The sequence below is a fragment of the Lepidochelys kempii genome, chromosome 9, assembly GCF_965140265.1.
Source record: "Lepidochelys kempii isolate rLepKem1 chromosome 9, rLepKem1.hap2, whole genome shotgun sequence".
NCBI classification, from domain to species: Eukaryota; Metazoa; Chordata; order Testudines; family Cheloniidae; genus Lepidochelys; species Lepidochelys kempii.
In genome coordinates this window covers 75,537,758-75,557,269 of record NC_133264.1, presented here as the reverse complement: position 1 = coordinate 75,557,269, position 19,512 = coordinate 75,537,758, and the positions used below count along the sequence as shown (strand labels likewise).

General features: G+C 44.3%; 1 protein-coding gene and 1 long non-coding RNA gene across 2 annotated transcripts in view; both read left to right on the top strand.

Annotated features, from left to right (window-relative positions):
• Positions 1 to 829: 829 nt before the first annotated feature.
• The window catches only part of SH3BGRL (SH3 domain binding glutamate rich protein like), a 56,505-nt gene continuing 37,822 nt past the window's right edge, over positions 830 to 19,512 (top strand). The window contains exon 1 of the mRNA XM_073360932.1: positions 830 to 1,003. Coding sequence (XP_073217033.1) covers positions 959 to 1,003 — 45 coding nt within the window. The 5' untranslated portion in view covers positions 830 to 958. The remainder of the gene's footprint in view (positions 1,004 to 19,512) is intronic.
• Positions 8,832 to 11,125, top strand: LOC140917656 (uncharacterized). Its single transcript, XR_012160943.1, has 4 exons — positions 8,832 to 9,418; positions 9,546 to 9,715; positions 9,825 to 9,881; positions 10,808 to 11,125. It is a non-coding gene; the product is annotated as an uncharacterized lncRNA (long non-coding RNA).

The window sequence follows — 19,512 nt, the reverse complement described above, 5'->3', positions numbered from 1 at the left end:
ATGCACAAGCAATGACATGTGAAAAAGCACTAAGGGCTGGATTGAGAGACAAAATAATAGTTGCAAAAGGCAATCCCCATTGGTCGATCAAATGCAAAAGACGTTTTGACACCAGGCTTGGAAATCAGTCAGACTGGAAGTCACATGAGCCAACAGAATAAACTTCTACTGGAAAATAAGAAGAAAAAGTTAGAATTAAAAATTCCAAATTAAAAATTCCAAATTAAAAATCACAGTAAAAAATACAGCAAGTGCTCCATTAGAAACACAATGTCATTGGCTAAAACTACTAGCAACTATTTACTTATAAATATTTGATGAGTGTTTGCTATTAAAATAAAAATTAAATGGCACAATGACATCTGCACAATGATAACAAAGGTTCATGATCAAGTAATAAGAGTAATAAAAAAAAACATTTTAAAAGGTGCAGAACTGTTTAAATAGATTACCTTTAAGGAAGGGAGTGCAACTCAGGGCCCCACAGCAGCAGGTAAGGCAAATTTGTGACCTGTTATGAGACTTTGTGTAGACGTACAATCTCAGAAGGGATTCTTTTAACTAGCCACCATCCCTGATTTTGCCCTTCAGCTGCTTGACCCCCCCCCCGCCAGTAAATTTCCGCCCCCTGCTCAGACCCTGCCCATCCCCCCTCCGGTTTGCCGCCTTTGAACCCCTCTAAAGCAGCAGAGTCGGGTCCCAAGGAAGGGCAGAGTGCGGGCAGCGGCTTCAGCAGCTGTTACTGAGCATGCCCGGTGCACCCTCAGCGGCCCCCTTCGGACAGGGAGCCGTTTGTGACGCTACCCCGGTAGGCGGGGCGCAGCGGCCCCGCCCCCCTCTCCCCCCGCGCTGCCCGGGGGCCGGGCCGCCCGCCTGCCTGCGCTCACTGCCCCGCTGCGGCGACTCGGCCAGCGCACACCCAGCACGAGGCGCCCGCGTCCCCGCCGCTCCGCTCAGCATGGTCATCCGAGTCTACATCGCCTCCTCCTCCGGCTCCGTGGCGGTAAGGAGCAGCCCGCGCCTCGCCGGCCCCGGCGCCCAGTTGCCACTGGTCCGCCAGCTAAACCCCGCCTCGCTCCCTTCTGCAGGGGCGGCGAGTTGGGGCACTGCGGGCAGTTTGGGGGCGTTTTCAGCTGGCGGTGTTCGTGCCTGTGGGTGTGAGGGACCTGGGGTGAGCCCGGATCGTACATCCGTCCGCAGGCGGGGGGAGGGTGAAACATCTGGCGGGGGGGGGGTTATTACACATCAGTGCAAGGGTGCTGGAACAGTTTGTATGGGGGGGCTGAGAGCCATTGAACCGAACTGTAAAGCCTATATATGATGGCAGCCCCTTCAAGCCAGGGGGGCAGCAGCACCTATGCAGTCTGGGGGGAAGACGAGAGGGTTACACATCTGGCTGGGGGAAGTGGAGAGGAGAGGGTTACACGTGTCTGGGGCGGGGGAGGAGAGCGATACGCATCTGGCAGGGGGGAGGAGGAGAGGAGAGGGTTCTATTTTGAGACTGGGGGCCAAATCATGAGAAACCCACAGCAAAACTCCAATTGGCTTAAATGGGACCAGGGATTGGTCTATGTATGCCCAACTTCTGCTGGGAAGGTGGCCCTGTGTCTTTGTGATGCCTGAGTTCTTTTCTCTCTGGTTGCTTGCGCTGGGTTTTTCCTCTTCTAGAGAGATCCTCTTCTTGCAGTTCAAATGCGTCAGTGAATGAGGAAACACAACTGTACAAGTGGCTTCCGTGTTTGTGTGTGTGAGAGAGACAGAGAGAGATGAAAGTTCTCTGGATATTTTAATGCATACTAAAAACTACTACAAGTTGCTCATCTGGAAACATGATAAAGAGGGTGAAACCTGAATGGTGACAATGATAAATGTGCAAATGTATGTTGCCTTCCCTGAGAGGCAGAGTTGGGAAAGCTGAGGTCTGATATAGGTAAATACCTACTTCCTGGTTTTTCTCTCCACCCTCCCATCCATCCGTGTTTGCTTCCTCACCCATCTCACTGGACCTTTCCTCACAAGCTCCAGGCCAGTGACAGCACATTGTTGTACCAATAAAATAAAAACCAGCAGGATCTTATTAAAGGGAAAAAGGCAAAATACCACATTTATTGTGAATACAGAAAGAATCATAGTAAGCAGTTAGTTATAGCTATAACATTCCATTCAATCTCATATTTAGTCACACATTCATTCATTCATACAAACACACACACATACACACCCACACACACAGGTTCTGCAAGGTTGTTATCATAGTTACCAGCCTTAGAGTTGCTCATGCCAAGCTACTGGCCAGGTGGCCTGGACATGAGGAGGGAGCAGGGCCTTGTCAGATGCTCATCTGATGCTCCTGGAAGTTGGTTTGCAGAATCAGACCCCAAAGTTCTCACTTTTTAGAGTCTATTTTTATAGGAATTTCTTCCTATGCCAGTCTATGGGAATTGCTTCATCATGCTGTTGCTGAATCAATCAGCAGATAGCACATTCCTGACGGCTCCAAGATGTTATCTTGTTCTTTGGTTCTCCCATTCTTGAGGCTGTTGGGTGGATTCCAGTCTGCCCTCTGGGGGGTCCTCTGGTTATTTCCACTTGATGCCTTCTTCAGCCGATGGACACTGGATTCTTAGGCTGGCACCTCCCTGATCATTCACTTATTATCCACACCAAGCATCCATCCACATACATCCTCTATCTCTATTTTAATCACAATTATTAATACAACAAAAGGGTGGGGAGTCTCTGGGTGCTGTTTCTGTTGTTAGAGTATTGCTTTGAGTCTCTCTCTCTGTGAATTGCTTTGAGAACAGACTCTGTCTTAGAATGTACTAACACAATTAGCAGCTTGCAAGTTTCACACATAGAGGGAGAGAAACAGTCCCAAAAACCAAGAGACCTCTTAATTAGTAATACCCTGGAATGTAAACTCTGGGGAATCAAACTCATTTGTGATTTTAATACAGAACTTCTTTAATATGATCCAACAACATCTCCAGTTTTATACCTGAAGAAAGGTCATGGGTGAGGTTGAGATCTTTTTTTTCTGAAAGTGCTGTTACTTTCTAAAACTAAATTCTTTCCACCTAAAAGAGATGTAATTTTTTCTTGTTTATGGAGAGAGAATCTAAAAAGTTAGTGGCTTTTTTACTTGTCCATTAAAGAGATTAAAATTATACACATTTTGCAATATTTCCCTCTTTTTTTTTCTTTTTCTTCTCAATCTCACTAGGAAATCCAAATATCTACTGCTTAGTCCAGCAGCAGTTTTGCATTGTTGAAATTCCTGCAATGTAATCATAGTGGAGTTTCTAAGTCCTTTTAAGCATTATAATAAACTCTGTATGAGACTTGAGGAGAGAGAGGGGGATCAGACAGTTGGATTGTGTTCCTTTTCTTGCCATGAAATGGAATATGCCTTTCCCCTTTTCTGCCACATTCCAAGCTTATCCCACAGGACAAGCCCAGTTATTTATAAGTGGGTAAACTATGCCTGCGGGCAGGTCCCCTTCCAGGCAGGAGTCCCCTCACTCACCTCTCTGGAGTATGGAATGCTTGATTAATAATTAAAGAGAAATTTGCAGACTGTTCCCACTCCAGGTCTTATTCTAAATGGGAGGAGCAGCCTGTGTTTGAAGGTGTCCTGTGTTTACTGTTGCTGGTCACTGAAAAGAAAGCATTATTTCCTTTGTGATTTAGGAGTTTGCAACCTGACTTTTAATCTGACCTTCCACCACTCACTCCCAAATACTCTTCTTAAATAATTTCAGTGGAAAAGCAGTACATTTTTCACAGGCAGCCTCCTGCTGCTGGAATGTTCAGGCAAACCACAATGTTTATTCCTAAAGCTAGAGACAGTTGATCATGTCAGTGTTCTGTTTCAATTACTTTATTTCTGCTATGCCAAGTGATTAATGATGATGCTGGAAATATGTCTGGCTGCTGCTGTAGTGGTTTGAGTTTATTACTGTACTACTATGGAAATACTGAATTTTGAATTGTACACACTGAAACTTGTTCTATGATCAGTCGCAAACAAAGTTTAAAAATAAATACACAAAACTTTTTGTGCTTAGGGATGGGTAGTTATTGATTCAAATCTTCCTGAAGCTGGTAGTAACTAAAAGATGTGGACATCTGACTCTGTTTTGATTGTCTGTATTAAAGATGGTCTGTCTCAGTTCAGATCATAGTGGACTTCACAAAAATCAAGAACACACTTTGGCCTGGTCTACACTTGAAGGTTTTGCCAGTACAGCTATACCACTAGACTGTGTTCCTGTGGATGCAGTTTATACAAGCAAACCTGTTCTTTTGCTGGTGTGGCTTATTCCAGCTCCCTCCCCGTCCCACCCGGCGCAGCTAAAGCACGGTTTTACTGGTATAACTGCATCTACACAAGGGGCCTTAGTGACTTTTGGAGTCTGATAATTGAAACCAAAAGGCCAGGAGACTAGACTAAACTAATCTTTCCGATGAAGTGAGCTGTAGCTCACGAAAGCTTATGCTCAAATAAATTTGTTAGTCTCTAAGGTGCCACAAGTACTCCTTTTCTTTTTAATCTTTCCCTGTCATTGCTGGTTAGTGTAGTTTGGTTTGCAGTGTTGTTAAGCTAGATGGAAATCATTTTCAGAGGAGGACTGTGAAAAATATACAGTCCTGTTCCACTAAATTTTGCCTCTCCAGTTCCATGGATTATATACAAGTACTAGAAATCTAAATACTAAGTTGGGTGAACTAGAGCAGTGGTTCTCAACCAGGGGTGTGTGTACTCCTGGGGGAACACAGAGATCTTCCAGGGGGCACATCAACTCATCTAGATATTTGACTAGTTTTACAACAGGCTACATAAAAAGCACTAGCGAAGTTAGTACAAACTAAAATGTCATACAATCACTTGTTTATACTGCTCTATATAGTATACACTGAAATGTATAGTATTTATATTCCAATTGATTTATTTTGTAATTATATGGGACAAATGAGAAAGTAAGCAATTTTTCAGTAATAGTGTGCAGTGACTCTTGTGTATTTTTATGTCTGATTTTGTAAGCAAGTAGTTTTTAAGTGAGGTGAACCTTGGGGATACACAAGACAAATCAGACTCCTGAAAGGGGTACAGTAGCCTGGAAATGTTGAGAGCCATTGAACTAGAGAGCCTGGCATTAAATGAGGATAATGGCATAACAGGCATCATGGAAACTGGGAATGAGGATATTCAATGGGACATAGTAATACAAGGGTACAAAATATATAGCAGAAGTGGCCAAGTTTACTGCTCTGAGCCGCATATGACAATCTTCAGAAGTATGAGAGTTGAGGGGCGCCTGCCAGGGCTCGGGGCTTCTGCCCTGTGGGAGGCATCTGTAAACCGCATTTTAACTATAAAAGAGTCGCCTGCGTCTCGTGAGTCATAGTTTGGCCACCCTTGATATATAGGAATGACATAGTAGGGTGTGCTGTTGGGGGATTGGCACTGTATGTTTAAAAAAAAAAGCATAGAATCAAATAAGGTGAAAATCTTAAATGAATAAAACTGTACTATAGAATCTCTATGAATAGACATTCCATGCTTGAATAAAGAGGGTATAGCAGTACGAGTATGCTACTGAACACCTGACCAGGATGGTGACCGTAATTATGAAATGCTAACGGATGTTAGAGAAATGCAATAATAATGGGTGATTTCAACTATCCTCGTATTGACTGGGTACATGTCATCTCAAGGCATGATACATGATACATGCCTGATTCTTAGAGCTAGTTCTGGAACCCACAAGGGGAGACGCAATTCTTGATTTAGGCTATGGCTACACTGGCACTTTACAGCACTGCAGCTTTCTCACTCGGGTGTGAAAAAACACCCCCCTGAGCGCAGCAAGTTACAGCGCTGTAAAGCCCCAGTGTAAACAGTGTCCCACGGCTCCCAGCACTCTAAGCTAATCCCCTCATGAAGATGGAGTACCAGGAGATGGAGTACCAGTACCACACTCGCCCTTCAAAGCGCCCCCGCTGCAGCGCTTCAAAGTTTTAAGTGTAGCCATGCCCTTAGTCCTAAGTGGAGCACAGGATCTGGTCCAAGAGGCACTTATAGCTGAACCATTTGGTAATAGTGACCATAATGTAATTAAATGTAGGATCCTTGCAAGGGGGAAGATACTAAAAAAATCCCACCACAGTAACATTTAACTTGAAAAGGGGGAGCTACTCAAGGACACTAGTTAGACTGACATTAGTTGGACTGAAATTAAAAAGAGCAGGCCTAAGGCTGAAGGGCCTGCAAGCAGCATGGAGATTACTTTAAAACACCAGAATAGAAGCTTTGTCTTTTTTTACTTGGGTTATACATTAAAGTCTGTCAGAGGACCAAACGAATGCTACCATGGCTAAACAGCAGAGTAAATAGGTCATTAGAGGCACAAAGACATCTTTTAAAATTTGGAAGTAGATGCTGATGTGGAATGTAGAAAGATGCACAAACTCTGTCAAATAAAATATAATAAGGCAGGCCAGGAAAGAATTTGAGAAGCAACTTGCTAAAGATGCAAAAACTAACAGTAAAATATTTTTAAGTTTCTCAGGCTTCTTGCTTCTGATGAACAGGCAGGGGAGCCTATAGATGACAAAGGTATTAAAGGAGCATTCAAGGCAGACAAGACCATTGTGGAGAAGATAAATGAATTCCTTTCATTGGTCTTTACTGCAGAGGATGGCTGGAAGATATCCACATCAGAGAGATTCTTTTTGGGTGACAAACCTGAAGTACTGTCCCAAATTGATGCCTCAGTAGAAGAGGTTTTAGAACAAATTGATAAATTAAACAGTAGTAAGTTACCAGGACTATATGGTATTCACTCAAGAGTTCTGAAGGAATTCCAATATGAAATTGCAGATCTACAAACTGTACTGTGTAACCTATCACTGAAATCAGCCTCTGTACCAGATGACTGGAAGGCAGCTAATGTAATGACAATTTTTAAAAAGAGCTGCAGAGGAGATCCTAGCAATTACAGGCCAATGAGCCTAACTTCAGAACCGGGCAATTTGGCAGAAACTATAGTAAAGAACAGAATTATCAGACACATGGATAAACAGGATTTTCTAGGGGAAGAGTCAGCTCAGCTTTTGCAAAGAGAGGTCATGCCTCACCAATCTATTAGAATTGTTTGAGGTGGTCAGCAAACATGTGGATAAGGGTGTTCCGGTGGATATAGTGTACTTGGATTTTCAGAAAGCCTTTGACTAGGTACTTCACCAAAGGGTCTTAAGGAAACTAAGTAGCTATGGTATAAGAGGGAAGGTCCTTTCATGGATCGGTTCTAAATTGGCTATTACCATAGGAAGTGTTATGAACTTCAAAGGACTGTACTTAACAATGTGGCATGCAAGAATGGACTTTTGGAACGAACAGAATCAAGCGATTTGCTTGGGACTCTCTAGAGGAAGGTGAATGTAAATTTCTCCCCACCCCCTGATTATGCAAAAATCCAGCCTTTTGAAGCTATGTCCTGATTACCTGTTCCAGAAGTCTGAAGATCAAAGGCCTGAGCAGTATAAATGAAAGACTAGTCTGTGCATGGGTTTGCTTGTACTGGGCTAAAGCTGTTAGGAACTTGTAACCACAGAAAAACCTCTTTGTGGAGTTTGAAGGACTGTCTGCTGGAGTTAGGGGGTATCTCTGGTAAACTTATTAGCATGTGTAGGTTCTTTTATTGTTTTTAACATGTTTTCTCTAATGCTTTCACCTTAAAGAAATTATACACGTGTTCTTATAATTGCTGGCATTTGTATTGTTCATAGCCTTCAAAGAGAAAGCAAAATGCAGACAGTGGCTGTCTAAGCAGTCTGGCTTGCTGAAAGTATCACAGTATAGGCAGGGAACTTTGCAGCCTGGAAAAACCTCAGTCAGGAGCGAGAGAAACGTGGTCTCCACCCAGGAGAGGTGATGGCTGAGGAACCAAGACTTGAGTGGTTCTTTGTGGATCACAGAGGGGTTATACAGGTGCAATTTCTCTGAACGGAGACAATGTTGATCTCTTGTGGAAGGAAATTCTGTAGATGTGAGCCACACAGAAAACCGGTGTCCCTACTTCTGAGAGTCTAGGCTGTGTTTTTGACAATTGCACGGTTCCTGATACTAAAAGCCTTGTCTTCACTAGTGAATTACACTGTTGCAACTTGCACCTGAGTATCTGAATCAGTGCAAGTTGAAAGGGTGCAGTGTGTTGGTGTTTCTTATCTTACTTTGGGTGCAGAGAGTGCACTAAGTCCTCCCAGAACATTGCCTGCCAGCATTGCAGGGCATGTGGATTCATTGTCTCTATCCTACAATTCCCAACAGAGCTCTCTCAAGCTAGGCATTATGTAGCACCAGAGGCAGATTAAGATTTATTGGGGCCCTGGGCACCAAGTAGGGTTGCCAACTTTCTAATCACAGAAAACAACACCCTTGCCCTGCCCCGAGTCCTGCTCCTTCCCTGAGATCCCGCCCCTTCCACAAGGCCCCGCTCACTCCATCCGCTTTCCCCCCCGTCACTCGCTCTCCCCCACCCTCACTCGCTCATTTTCACTGGGTTGGGGCAGGGGGTGGGGGGTGGGCTCCAGGATGGGACCGGAAACAAGAGGCTCAGGGTGCAGGAGGGGCTGGGGATTGGGGCCAAGCGGTTTGGAGTGTGGGAGGGGCTCTGGGATGGGACAGGGGGCTGGGGTGTGGGAGGGAGGGAGTTCAGGCTCTGAGCTGGGGGTGCAGGCTCTGCAGTGGGGCCAGAAATGGGGGGTTCAGAGTGCAGGAGGGGGCTCAGGGTTGGGGCATGGGGGGAGGGTGGGGGTAAGGAGTGCAGGCTCTAGGCAGCGCTTACCTCAGGCAGCTCCTGGGAAGCAGCCGGCGTGTCCCTCTGGCTCCTAGGAGCCTGGTAGGGAGCCTGCCAGCCCTGCTGTGCTGCCAACCGGATGTTTAACTGCCGACCAGAGCCGCCAGGGTAAAAACCAGACACTGGCAACCCTAGCATCAAGAACATTCAGGTCCCCCACATCCCACTCGCCACAGGGCCCCACCCCCTCCTCTGCCCCAGTCTAGAAGCCAGAGCTGGGCCATGGTAAGGGCTGCCCAGGAACCCCGGGCCACTATGGGGCGGGGGACATGTGGTGGCTCTTGTGTTAACTTGCCACTGCGTAGCGCACATTTCCACCTCTTCACATCTTTTTGTTTGTTCCGACGGATGCTTGGAATGGTTCTTTTGCAAGGTGATGCGCACATGTGCCATGAGGTGCAAGGGATGTGCTGTTATACCCTCATGCTACCAGTGCTGAAGCCATGGTGGAGAATGACAAGCCTTCGCCTGAGCCAGTGCCATATAGACTGTGTGCTGGCATATCTGGCTATTAGGAAGAGCCCGTCACCATTTTGGGGGTGGATCTCAAGGAGGTGAGGACCTAGATTTCATTATTTTCATTTATAAATTCAGTGTTTTATTAAAAACAGTGTTTTTGTTTTATTTTGCTGCTCTTTTTGGTTTGGAGTGGAACTGATTCTTTCTTCCTTTCCCCTTTAGGAGCCAGACATAGGATTTAGTCCTGGTCTGGAGAGAGGACATCTCTAGTGAGTAATCCCATCTCTCTTCCCCCACATAATGTAGTGGAGTTCACAGGGGAATGTATTGCTTCTTGGTGATGGCTGGAGGAAGGGAACAGCAGCAAGTGGGTTCTGGAGCAACACAGGATGGTAAGTGGATTTACTTTGGGGAAGGGCCATGTGAGCTACGGGGTGGGTAGATTTGCTGTGATTCCTGTAACTCATGGTCCTTTTCTGTATTCTCTTTTCCACATATTAGGGCTGTGGGAGAGGCTGATGAGGCATCACCCAGACTTGTTATAGCAGTCCCAATAAAGTAAGTATATTGGTGGAGTTTGTGTGTCTACCAAGTAACCATGATTCTTGCATTTTGTATTTTTGTAGGTGAATTCCTCTGGACATCCCTCTGTCTGTTCCCATTTCCCCCAAATTAGGAAGTGTTCGCTTAAAAGAAAAAAATGAATAAACCTTTTTTCCCCATTCTGTTTGTGTGTCTTGCTGTGTTCCTTTTAAGTTTTGGTGGAGGTTTGCGTGGTTCTGTTTGCACAAGCAATGCAGAGTGAGACAGCATAAGCTGACATGGTGCTTAGCCTTGCTAAGCAAATGCAGTTACATTTTTGTCTGTGGATGTATAGTGTTTTACAGGCATCCTTTGAGATGCAAGGATGGAAGCAAAGCCAGAATGCAATGGCGTGAACAAAGCTGAATAGCATTCACTGACACTTGTAATCCAAAAGCCTTAAACAGAAGAAGCATCCCTATCTGAACTGTGTATATCTTCTTTTCTGATTGTGTGTTTAGTATAAATCAGTCCTGCTAAATGATACGAAGAAGAAAATACTGGTAGACATCTCATTTTATTTTTCATCATACTGTGACTAATCTGGTGCAGGCTTCCATTGAACTGCATAATTTGGTGGAAATCAAATGGATGTGTAGTTTTAAGAACAATCATTCATTTTTTAAAACATATTTATATTTTATTTAATATATACAACATAATACGATTGAGCATTGACTTTTTAATGGGCACACTACTGAGTTTAGTTGCACATCTTCTGTAAACAACATCTGCATGAGGTATTCCTTTATATTGCTAGTAGCTCCCACACTGAATGTCTCTCTTGATAGAATAATATTAATTATTCTAAATAAGGGCTATCAGATGGTGGAAAATGAAATGTTACATGAATATGTCTGAATGGTTAACCTGGGATGCATACTTTTTTTTTTTTTAAATAGATCTTCTGATTTCCTAAAACAAAACACCACAAACCACTATTCCAAACCCTGGAAGGGAAGATGGAATGATTTAAAACATTACATTCAGATTTTCAACGGAAATCCAAAGATTAAAGTGATTGGAGTTGTTGCAAAAGCTGACAACAAATTGAAATAAAAACCGCAGTGGCAGGCATTCTACTATTTTTAAATAGAAAGGATTTACTAAATAAATGAGTAATATATACACAGATATGGGGAATTGTACTGCAGAAAGAAGGCTGAAAAGGGCTTTCTGTTAAGAATATTTATATGCTGCATATGTAACTATGAGAAATACCTGCTTTACAGGGTGTATGTTTTCATAGCGCTTTGATGAAGTAGGGCCCAATCCTGCACGGAAATGAGTGGACTCCACTCGCTTTGGTGAGCATCTACTTTTAACTGAAGTCACTTTGCAAGCTCTGACCCATACACTGGCATGTAAGTGTTAAGTATGTATTGTATTAATAAATATTTACAGAGTTAAAGCAAATAAATTTATTTTCCCTGAGGCATTGACTGAAGCATTCAGGTTACACTCGCCAAATTCCCATAGAAATTAGTGGAGCTGCACATATGAATGAGGGTGGAGGGTGCCAAAACAGGGTTGTATGCAAGGTTGGTGTAGAAATTTATTATGTTGCTTATCCCAGTTTCTCCTTTTTTGCTTTTCGTTTTTCTTATTTAGGGTAGTGGGGTGGGGGGGAGAGAATCACGACTGAGACCAGCACTGTAAGGAAAACACAGAGCTAGCAGAAATGTCTCCCTGTATTTTAAGTGGGAGATTCAAGATTTTGACTCTGATTGTAGCAAGGATATTTATTACCTTCACCATAGCCTTATGAGGTTACTGCTCTTTTTCCAGGTGCATTGTCTAGATTAGTGATGGTTTTCCATAGATGGGTCCCTTCTGGCCTCAGATTGTGATAATTTAGCCTGACCTCCTGTATAATACAGGACAGAGAACTTCCCCCCAAGTAATTCCTAGAGAAGATTTAACAAAAAAAAATCCAATCTTGATTTAAAAATGGTAAGATGGATCCACCACAACCCTTGGCAAATTGTTCCAGTGGTAATTGCTCTCACTGTTAAAAAAAAAAAATGTATGCCTTATTTCCCTTCTGAATTTGTATATCTTCAACTCACAGCAGTGTTACTTTCCTAGATGACTGTATTAGTCAGTGATCTGGAAAATTAAATTATCTCTAGATCCTATAGAACTGTTACATTATTTAAAAAGGTTTATACTTAAACAGGAAGATGTTTCAAGAGTGTTGTTTGCAGCACTGGATATAGTCCTGTTTGTGGTGGTGTGCACCCATATTTTGGGCAAAGGCTGGAACATCTAAAAGGGAAGGCTTAAAAAAGGCTGTAGGACTCAGCGGAACATATCCAAAGAATACCAACAACGAAGAGTAAAACAAAAAGGAGTTGTGGTCAGGTCAAGAAGTCTTGGATACACCGAATGTACCTGAGCCCTGATTCAGGAAAGGTCTTAAGCACGTGCTTAACTCCATCCCTGTTCAGGACTGCCACTTCAGACCATGCTTGGTCTCATGGACTTAAGTGGGACTTCAGTGCATGCTTAAGTGCTATCCTGAATAGGGGTGCTTTTTTGAATTGGGTCTCTAGTGCTGGAACATTTAAAAGTCTGTCAGCATTACCATTAGAAGCACAATTTTTCAGCATGGCTCTTTATGTGATGGTAAAAATTCACCAAGCCTGAAACTTGGCAGATACTTCTTGGTTTAGGACTGTTTAAAAAAATTGCTTAGCAGCTACTTTTATACAGTTCACTTGACAACCTGGAGAACTTAAACAGCTTCTATTTTCATATGTAATAAATAAATTACAGGTTGAAGGAATCATGGTTTAAATCACCAGAAAACTTAATGGAGGAAAATTCAAGTCTTTTACTCCCACAATTGCAATAAGAGTATTTTTAGGCAATACTTAAACATGAAACTTAAACACAGCAGTTTTCTACCAGAGATACTCTGAATGTGACTCATTGCTGTGGTTAGAACCACAGTAGAAATGTTAACAGCAACTAAGTTTTCCGAAAAGTTTTTTGTGCATGCTCTCCCATACTGAGAAAAATTAGGAATGCAGAAAGTAGAGCTGTAATTGATTACTCCTGATACCATCATTCAGAGGTCTTTCTGCAAGAAACCCTCTACTCTGTTAGAAATGGGTGTGCCACCCTGTCCACAGGCGCCGCCCCTGCAGCTCCCATGGGTCACGGTTCCCAGCCAATGGGAGCTGCGGGGGCAGCGTGCGGTCTCTGTTGGCTGCCCCTACACATAGGAGCTGGAGGGGGGACATGCCACTGCTTCTGGGAGCCATGAGGAGTGGGGCAAGCCCCCAACCCCACTCTCCGGCATGAGCTCATGGATCAGATGAAATCGTCTGGTGGGCCGGATGTGGCCCCCGGGCCATAATTTGCCCACCCCTGATCTACATGGACACCTTCATTTTATACATTTTTTTTTAAATTATTTTCACTCTAAAACAGAAGGCATCAGATGGACACAGCTGATGACCCAGACTTCATCAGACATAGAGATTGGGATCAGTCACACACTTTACTTGCATCATTAACAGAGGTTGTGAGTGTATATCACATTCAGACGTCAGACTTAGACACTACGGTAGGTTTATTGAAAACATCCATTGCCTTAAACATAAATCAAAATAAATTGATAGCAGCATCGTAGAAACACAAAACAAGCAGCCTCAAGGGAAAAATAATAATTTTCACCTAATACCACATTTTTATGCGTTTGATGGTTTCCAGGCTGCATTAAATTCCTGGGATGAGCTCCCAGCCCCACTGAAGTCAGTGGAAATTTTGCCATTGACTTAGCAAGACCGAAATTTCATAGTGGTATGCAGGACTTCATCATGCCATTGATCTGTACTTTATCATTGTGACAGGCATATTGTAGGCCAGGGCATCTGACAATGTGACCACAGCTGCAGATGTATTTAGAGGAACAGTAAATGTAAGAGGAAAATCCAAACTTTCTCAGCTGGCTTGGACGGCAGCGAAGCTCATGTTAACTTGTTCCTTCAGAAAGAATGAACATAGATTTTTCCAGATAGGAAACAGAGGCAACATAAGTGACTAGAAATAAATATGGTGAACAAGTTACTCTGAGAGTGGTTGTGAATCACTTCTTGTTAATGGGTATTGAAAGTCCTGATTATATTCTGAAATCACCTTTCTGCCCTACATGGCAGATATGCAAGTAGTCTGGGGGCATAAATTCATAAACAACCTTCATATTTGATTCACTTTTTCTTATATCTCTGCTTCCTTTCATCTTGGTAGCTTGCTCCGGAGTTAACAGGCAGATGCCCATGTATTACACACAGAGGACTGAGGTTTGTGTGTGTGCATGCTGTGTGAAGATCAAACAAACGCCATAAAGCCACTGTGGTGTAACACCTGTGTAAATGGAGAAGGGATTGTACTGAACACAGGATGCCCAAATATGTGTCAAAGAAAATGATGTTTTGGGGCCATAATTAGCCCCAAACTAGAACAAGGCAAGGAAACTAGAACAGCCAATACTTGATGCTATTAGCAGAGTCAAACCAGCAGGGTGAGACTTGTGAGCATGGGGGACTGGACTTTCTTGGCTGCTGGCTCACGACTGTAGAACTCACTTCTACAATGAATAAGAGTGGCTGTGGGCCGTAGTTCTTCTAAGCCACGTGAGTTCTGCATTTTGCTCTTGCTTATGCACATGAAGTACATAATAATAATTTTTAAACTGAGGGAGTGGGAGAAAAACGTAAGTAATAAAATAAAATCAAGTATTCAAATGGTGAAGAGCATGGTCTAAAAATATGGAAGAGATGGGAGGGGAGCTTCAGAAGTGACCCTCAGATTGCAGCATTGTGCTTGATCTTGTCTGAAGTTTGAGTCATCATGGGACACCAGTAATGGCGTGTTGTTCGGGACAGGGTAGAAGTTAGCTGTTATGCTAAAGTTGGCATGAGTAGATGCAGAGAGAAAATGATGGAAATGGATGAGAGACCACTGCTCTTGCATTGTTGGTGAGGATGACTCTGCTGTACAGGGCAAATTCTGCTTTCTTTATTCATGCAAATAGTGACTTCAGGGGAACTGCTTGTGAGCCAAGTACTTCAAAGGGAATAAGGACTTCAGAGTTTTTGGCCCTGTGTCACTAGGGTAAGCAGGATTTGGCCATATGACTGTGGCTACAGAAAATAGTTATTCTAAAACTTGCCGTGTTGCCCACTCTCACAAGTCTTAACGTTAGTTGGTGTTTTTCTTAAAGCCCCAGCTCTTCAAGTCATGCTATGTCATAAGAATCTTTGTTTTCATTTTTAAAAAATAAGTTTTTCTAGCCCTCATGGTTATAAAGAAAAGAGCTGAAGGTATCCTATAGATCAGTGTTTCCCAAACTTTGGATGCCACTTGTTCAGGGAAAGCCCCTGGCAGGCCTGGCCGGTTTGTTTACCTGCCGCGTCCGCAGGTTTGGCTTATCGCGGCTCCCAATGGCCGCGGTTCACCGCTCCAGGCCAATGGGGGCTGCGGGAAGCGGTGGCCGGTATGTCCCTCGGCCCGTGCCACTTCCCGCAGCCCCCCATTGGGCCACGGCCAGTGGGAGCCGCGATTGGCCGAACCTGTGGATGTGGCAGGTAAACCGGCCTGGCCCGCCAGGGGCTTTCCCTGAACAAGCAGCATCCCAAGTTTGGGAAACACTGCGTTAGATTAAAAATCCAGAACACAAATAAATAAAAGAAAATTAAAAAAAAAAAATCAAGGATTTTTGAAAGCCTGGGGTTTGCTATTCTGGACTTGAAGTTTCAACCATATTGATTTTGTCCAGAATGACTTTTGTATTATTTTCCTGGTTATCTTTTCAAACTATTTACTCTTTACATTGAGCTAGTCCTGTATCTCCATTAAAAAAAAATAAAATAACTTTCTTTTCATTTTTCAGAGAAAAATGGCTAATACAGGCTCACATTGGTGATTTTTCAATACTGAAGACATTGTTTTAAGTCCTATAAAATATGAATGCATTAAAGATGGAAAGTAACAGATCAGCAACAGTTTGATTTACATTAGGTTCCTATAGTTTTTATTACACTTTTTCTTAAGAGATTTAATTTTAAAGATGAGTTAAATACAAATATGTTCAGTAAAGCAAAAAATTGGTATTGTAAACTGCAGATCTTTCAGTCTTACCAGAACATTTATTCTCTCTGTTTACTTGCTCTAAAAATATCCTTTTTCTTACTTAGCTCTTGTGGTTTGTAAGAAACTTGGCTACATTTTTTTAACTCCATTGTTAACCATAGCAAAGTTATTCTTTCATCATGTCCTCCCAAAACAAACATCCCAAGCCCTTTCATTCTGCTCTGTACCCCTGAACACAAAGCTCATCATCACCACTGCAAAGTCACAAATCCTGGCAAATATCAAATTCTTTGCAGCTGTTTCCAATAAATAAATCTAAACTTTAGCCTTCTACTGTTCATCCGTTTATGGAGACTCCTGATTTAAGGTTGACTGCTCCAGCTGCTTCTCAAGGAAGTGATAGCCATCGCTGTGTAGTCTGGGATAACGGAAATTTCAGAGTGGAGTGAATTTGACCTACGCCTATGTTTTTACTATGGCTCCAACATTATGGCAGTTAACCCTCTCCCAGATTTCAGCTGCTTCCAATTTTTCATAGGCTCAGATTCAATCTAAGCCTTCTTGGAGACTCTTTCTTTCCACACATTTACAATCTGCAAGGGATAATCTTGGCTTTCAGAATTAGACTCACTGAAAACATGACTTTGAACAGTGCTCGACAGCCACAATCTGGTCCAGATTTTCAGAAGCTCAGTTCCCACTTTGGCATGTAAATAAAGTGGCTGTGTTTTCACTAGTGCACAGCACCTAAGTCACTCCCACTCAGTAGGAGCTGCTGGGTGCTGAGCACTTTTGAATATCTAAACCAGGGGCGGGCAAACTTTTTGGCCTGAGGGCCGCATCGGGTTTCTGAAATTGTATGGAGGGCCGGTTAGGGAAGGCTGTGCCTCCCCAAACAGCCAGGCATGGCCTGGCCCCCGTCCCCTGTCTAACACCCCCCCACACACACACACACGCTTCTTGCCCCCGGCGGCAGTCCCGGGACTCCTGCCCCATCCAACCCTCCCTGTTACCTGACGGCCCCCTAGGGACCCCTGCCCCATCCACCCCCCCCCGCTCTCTGTCCCCTAACTTCCCCCTGCCAGCCCATCCAATCCTCCCCCTCCTTCCTGACTGCCCCCCCCTCCTGGGACCCCTGTCCACCCCCTCCCCACACGGCTCCCTGTCCCCTGCCTGCCCCTGGCACCCCCATCATCCCATCTCCTTCGTTATTCCCCCCCCCCACCCCGGGACCCCTGCCCTGTTCCCCGGCCCCTGTCCACCTCCCGAACTTCCCTGCCCTCTATCCAACCCCCTGCTTCCTGACCCTTTACTGCGCTGCCTGGAGCACCAGTGGCTGGCAGCACGGCTGTACCGGGACAGGCAGCTGCGCCATGAAGCACAGAGCACTATGTCAGGCTGGGCTCTGCAGCTGCGATGCCCCAGGAGCTCGCAGACCCGCCGCCCAGAGCATTGCACCGGCAGTGCAGTGAGCTGAGGCTGCGGGGGAGGGGCCAGGGGCTAGCCTCCTAGGCCAGGGGCTCAGGGGCCGGGCAGGATGGTCCTGTGGGCCAAATGTGGCCCGCAGGCTGTAGTTTGCCCACCTCTGATCTAAACTTTTAATTTTGTCATGTCCCAAAAGAATCTTGGCTCCTGGAGGTGGCTAAAATCCCGCAGCACCTAAGTATCTGCCCCTGATCACTAGCATTGCTGCCTTGGTCTAGGTGCATGGGCACCTATCGCAGAACTGATAATCCCCAGAGTGATTCTCACACCAGGTGAAACTAGGCATGGTCCCAACTTTCTCATCTGCAGGGCCAATCCAGTTAGGACTTCTCAGAGCACACCTAACTCTACACAAACTCCTTCCCCCTAGATCTTTTAGTTAGGCATGGACTGCTGTCATTCTTGCAAGAAACAAAGTAGGCACTGGCTACAGGAGAGGGTTGCCAGCTGAGTCCGTAGCAGAGATAGGCACCTCCCTCCAGCCTAGACTTAGATGCCTAAGTCCTGGAGGGAGGGGGAGAGCCTTAGGATCTGCTCAGCATCTGTTATTGGCTAGCTTAAGCAGCCCCTATCCTAATGTGCTGGCGCTTGTGAGCCCACTTCTTAGGTGCCTGACTCTCCCCAAGCATTGTATAGGGAGTCTGGGTGCCTAATATTCACTGGGCTGCTGGGTGCCTAAAAACTAGGCAGAGCAATACTTACCATTGCGGCGCCTGTGAGTTTCTGTGAATATAGTCCTAAGTGACTTGTTCTAAATCACAGGAAACCTGGGGGTGATAGAGGTGGGTTGGGAGCTCAGGAACTGCTTGCCCTGTGTTCACTCCATTAGACTGCATTGCCTCTCCCGTATAACAAACATTCATTACTTAAGCCTTGTTTCAGAGTAGCAGTCTATTCGCAAAAAGAAAAGGAGTACTTGTGGCACCTTAGAGACTAATCAATTTATTTGAGCATAAGCTTTCGTGAGCTACAGCTCACTTCATCAGATGTAGCTCACGAAAGCTTATGCTCAAATAAATTGGTTAGTCTCTGAGGTGCCACAAGTACTCCTTTTCTTTTTACTTAAGCCTTGCAACCCCCCTGTGAGATAGTTAATTATTATGCTTATTTTAGAAGATGGGAGGAAGAGAAACTGAGGCACGAAAGGGGGTCTTTTACCTGGGCCGAATACTGAGTCACTAGATGAGAACCAGTCTTAGAACTCCGAACTTCCTGACCATCAGCATTTATTCCTCCCAGCCATGGCACCTCCCACAGAATAATAATCAGAAAAATCTGACCATGATAAAATCTAAAATGCAGTACAAAGGCTTAGAGTTGAAGTGTAGTGCAGTTCACTGATCCAGCTTTTAAGCTAAAGCAACAGACAACAAAATCTAAGAATAAATGATGAAAGAGTGAAAATTCAGAGGAGGTTGTTGCGCCAGGTGTCTTATACGTCTGGCTAAAGTGCTCCTATGAATTCAATTGGGGGCTACTCCTGGAACCCCTGCCTTTCTTGCTTGCCTTACATTCTGTGCTGGCAGTTAAGACTGGCTAGGGTGTCTGCAGTCAGTACCTGGAATTGAGCTGTCGTGGCTTGTGGCAAAGCTATTTCCGCTGTGGGCCCCTGACTTGCCAGCTTGTTCTCCTTGGCAGTCTGCCACAGTCTGTCAGCTTTGGGAGCATGGCAGTCTTCAAAGCATAATGTAGTGTGTATTTATTTGGTTAAATGTATGTGTTGTTCCTGGCATTCTGATGGCTTCATATATTTTGACTCACAGCAGTTATGGTAGTTTTGTGCTACTTATAGTGGGGAGCTGGCATAATTGGTTCTTAATTTAATGTGATATAATACTTAGATGCTATGACTAGAAGTGCTTTAAAAATAAGTAAAATAAAATGTACCTAGCAGAAATGGAAGTAGGTCTATGTGTGTGTGACACAAGAACAGCTGTAAGTGTGGACGTGATTGGGTTCATATTCTTCTACTGGCTGTGTTTGTTAATGGATAACTAAGATAAGAGTTGACAGTCTGACC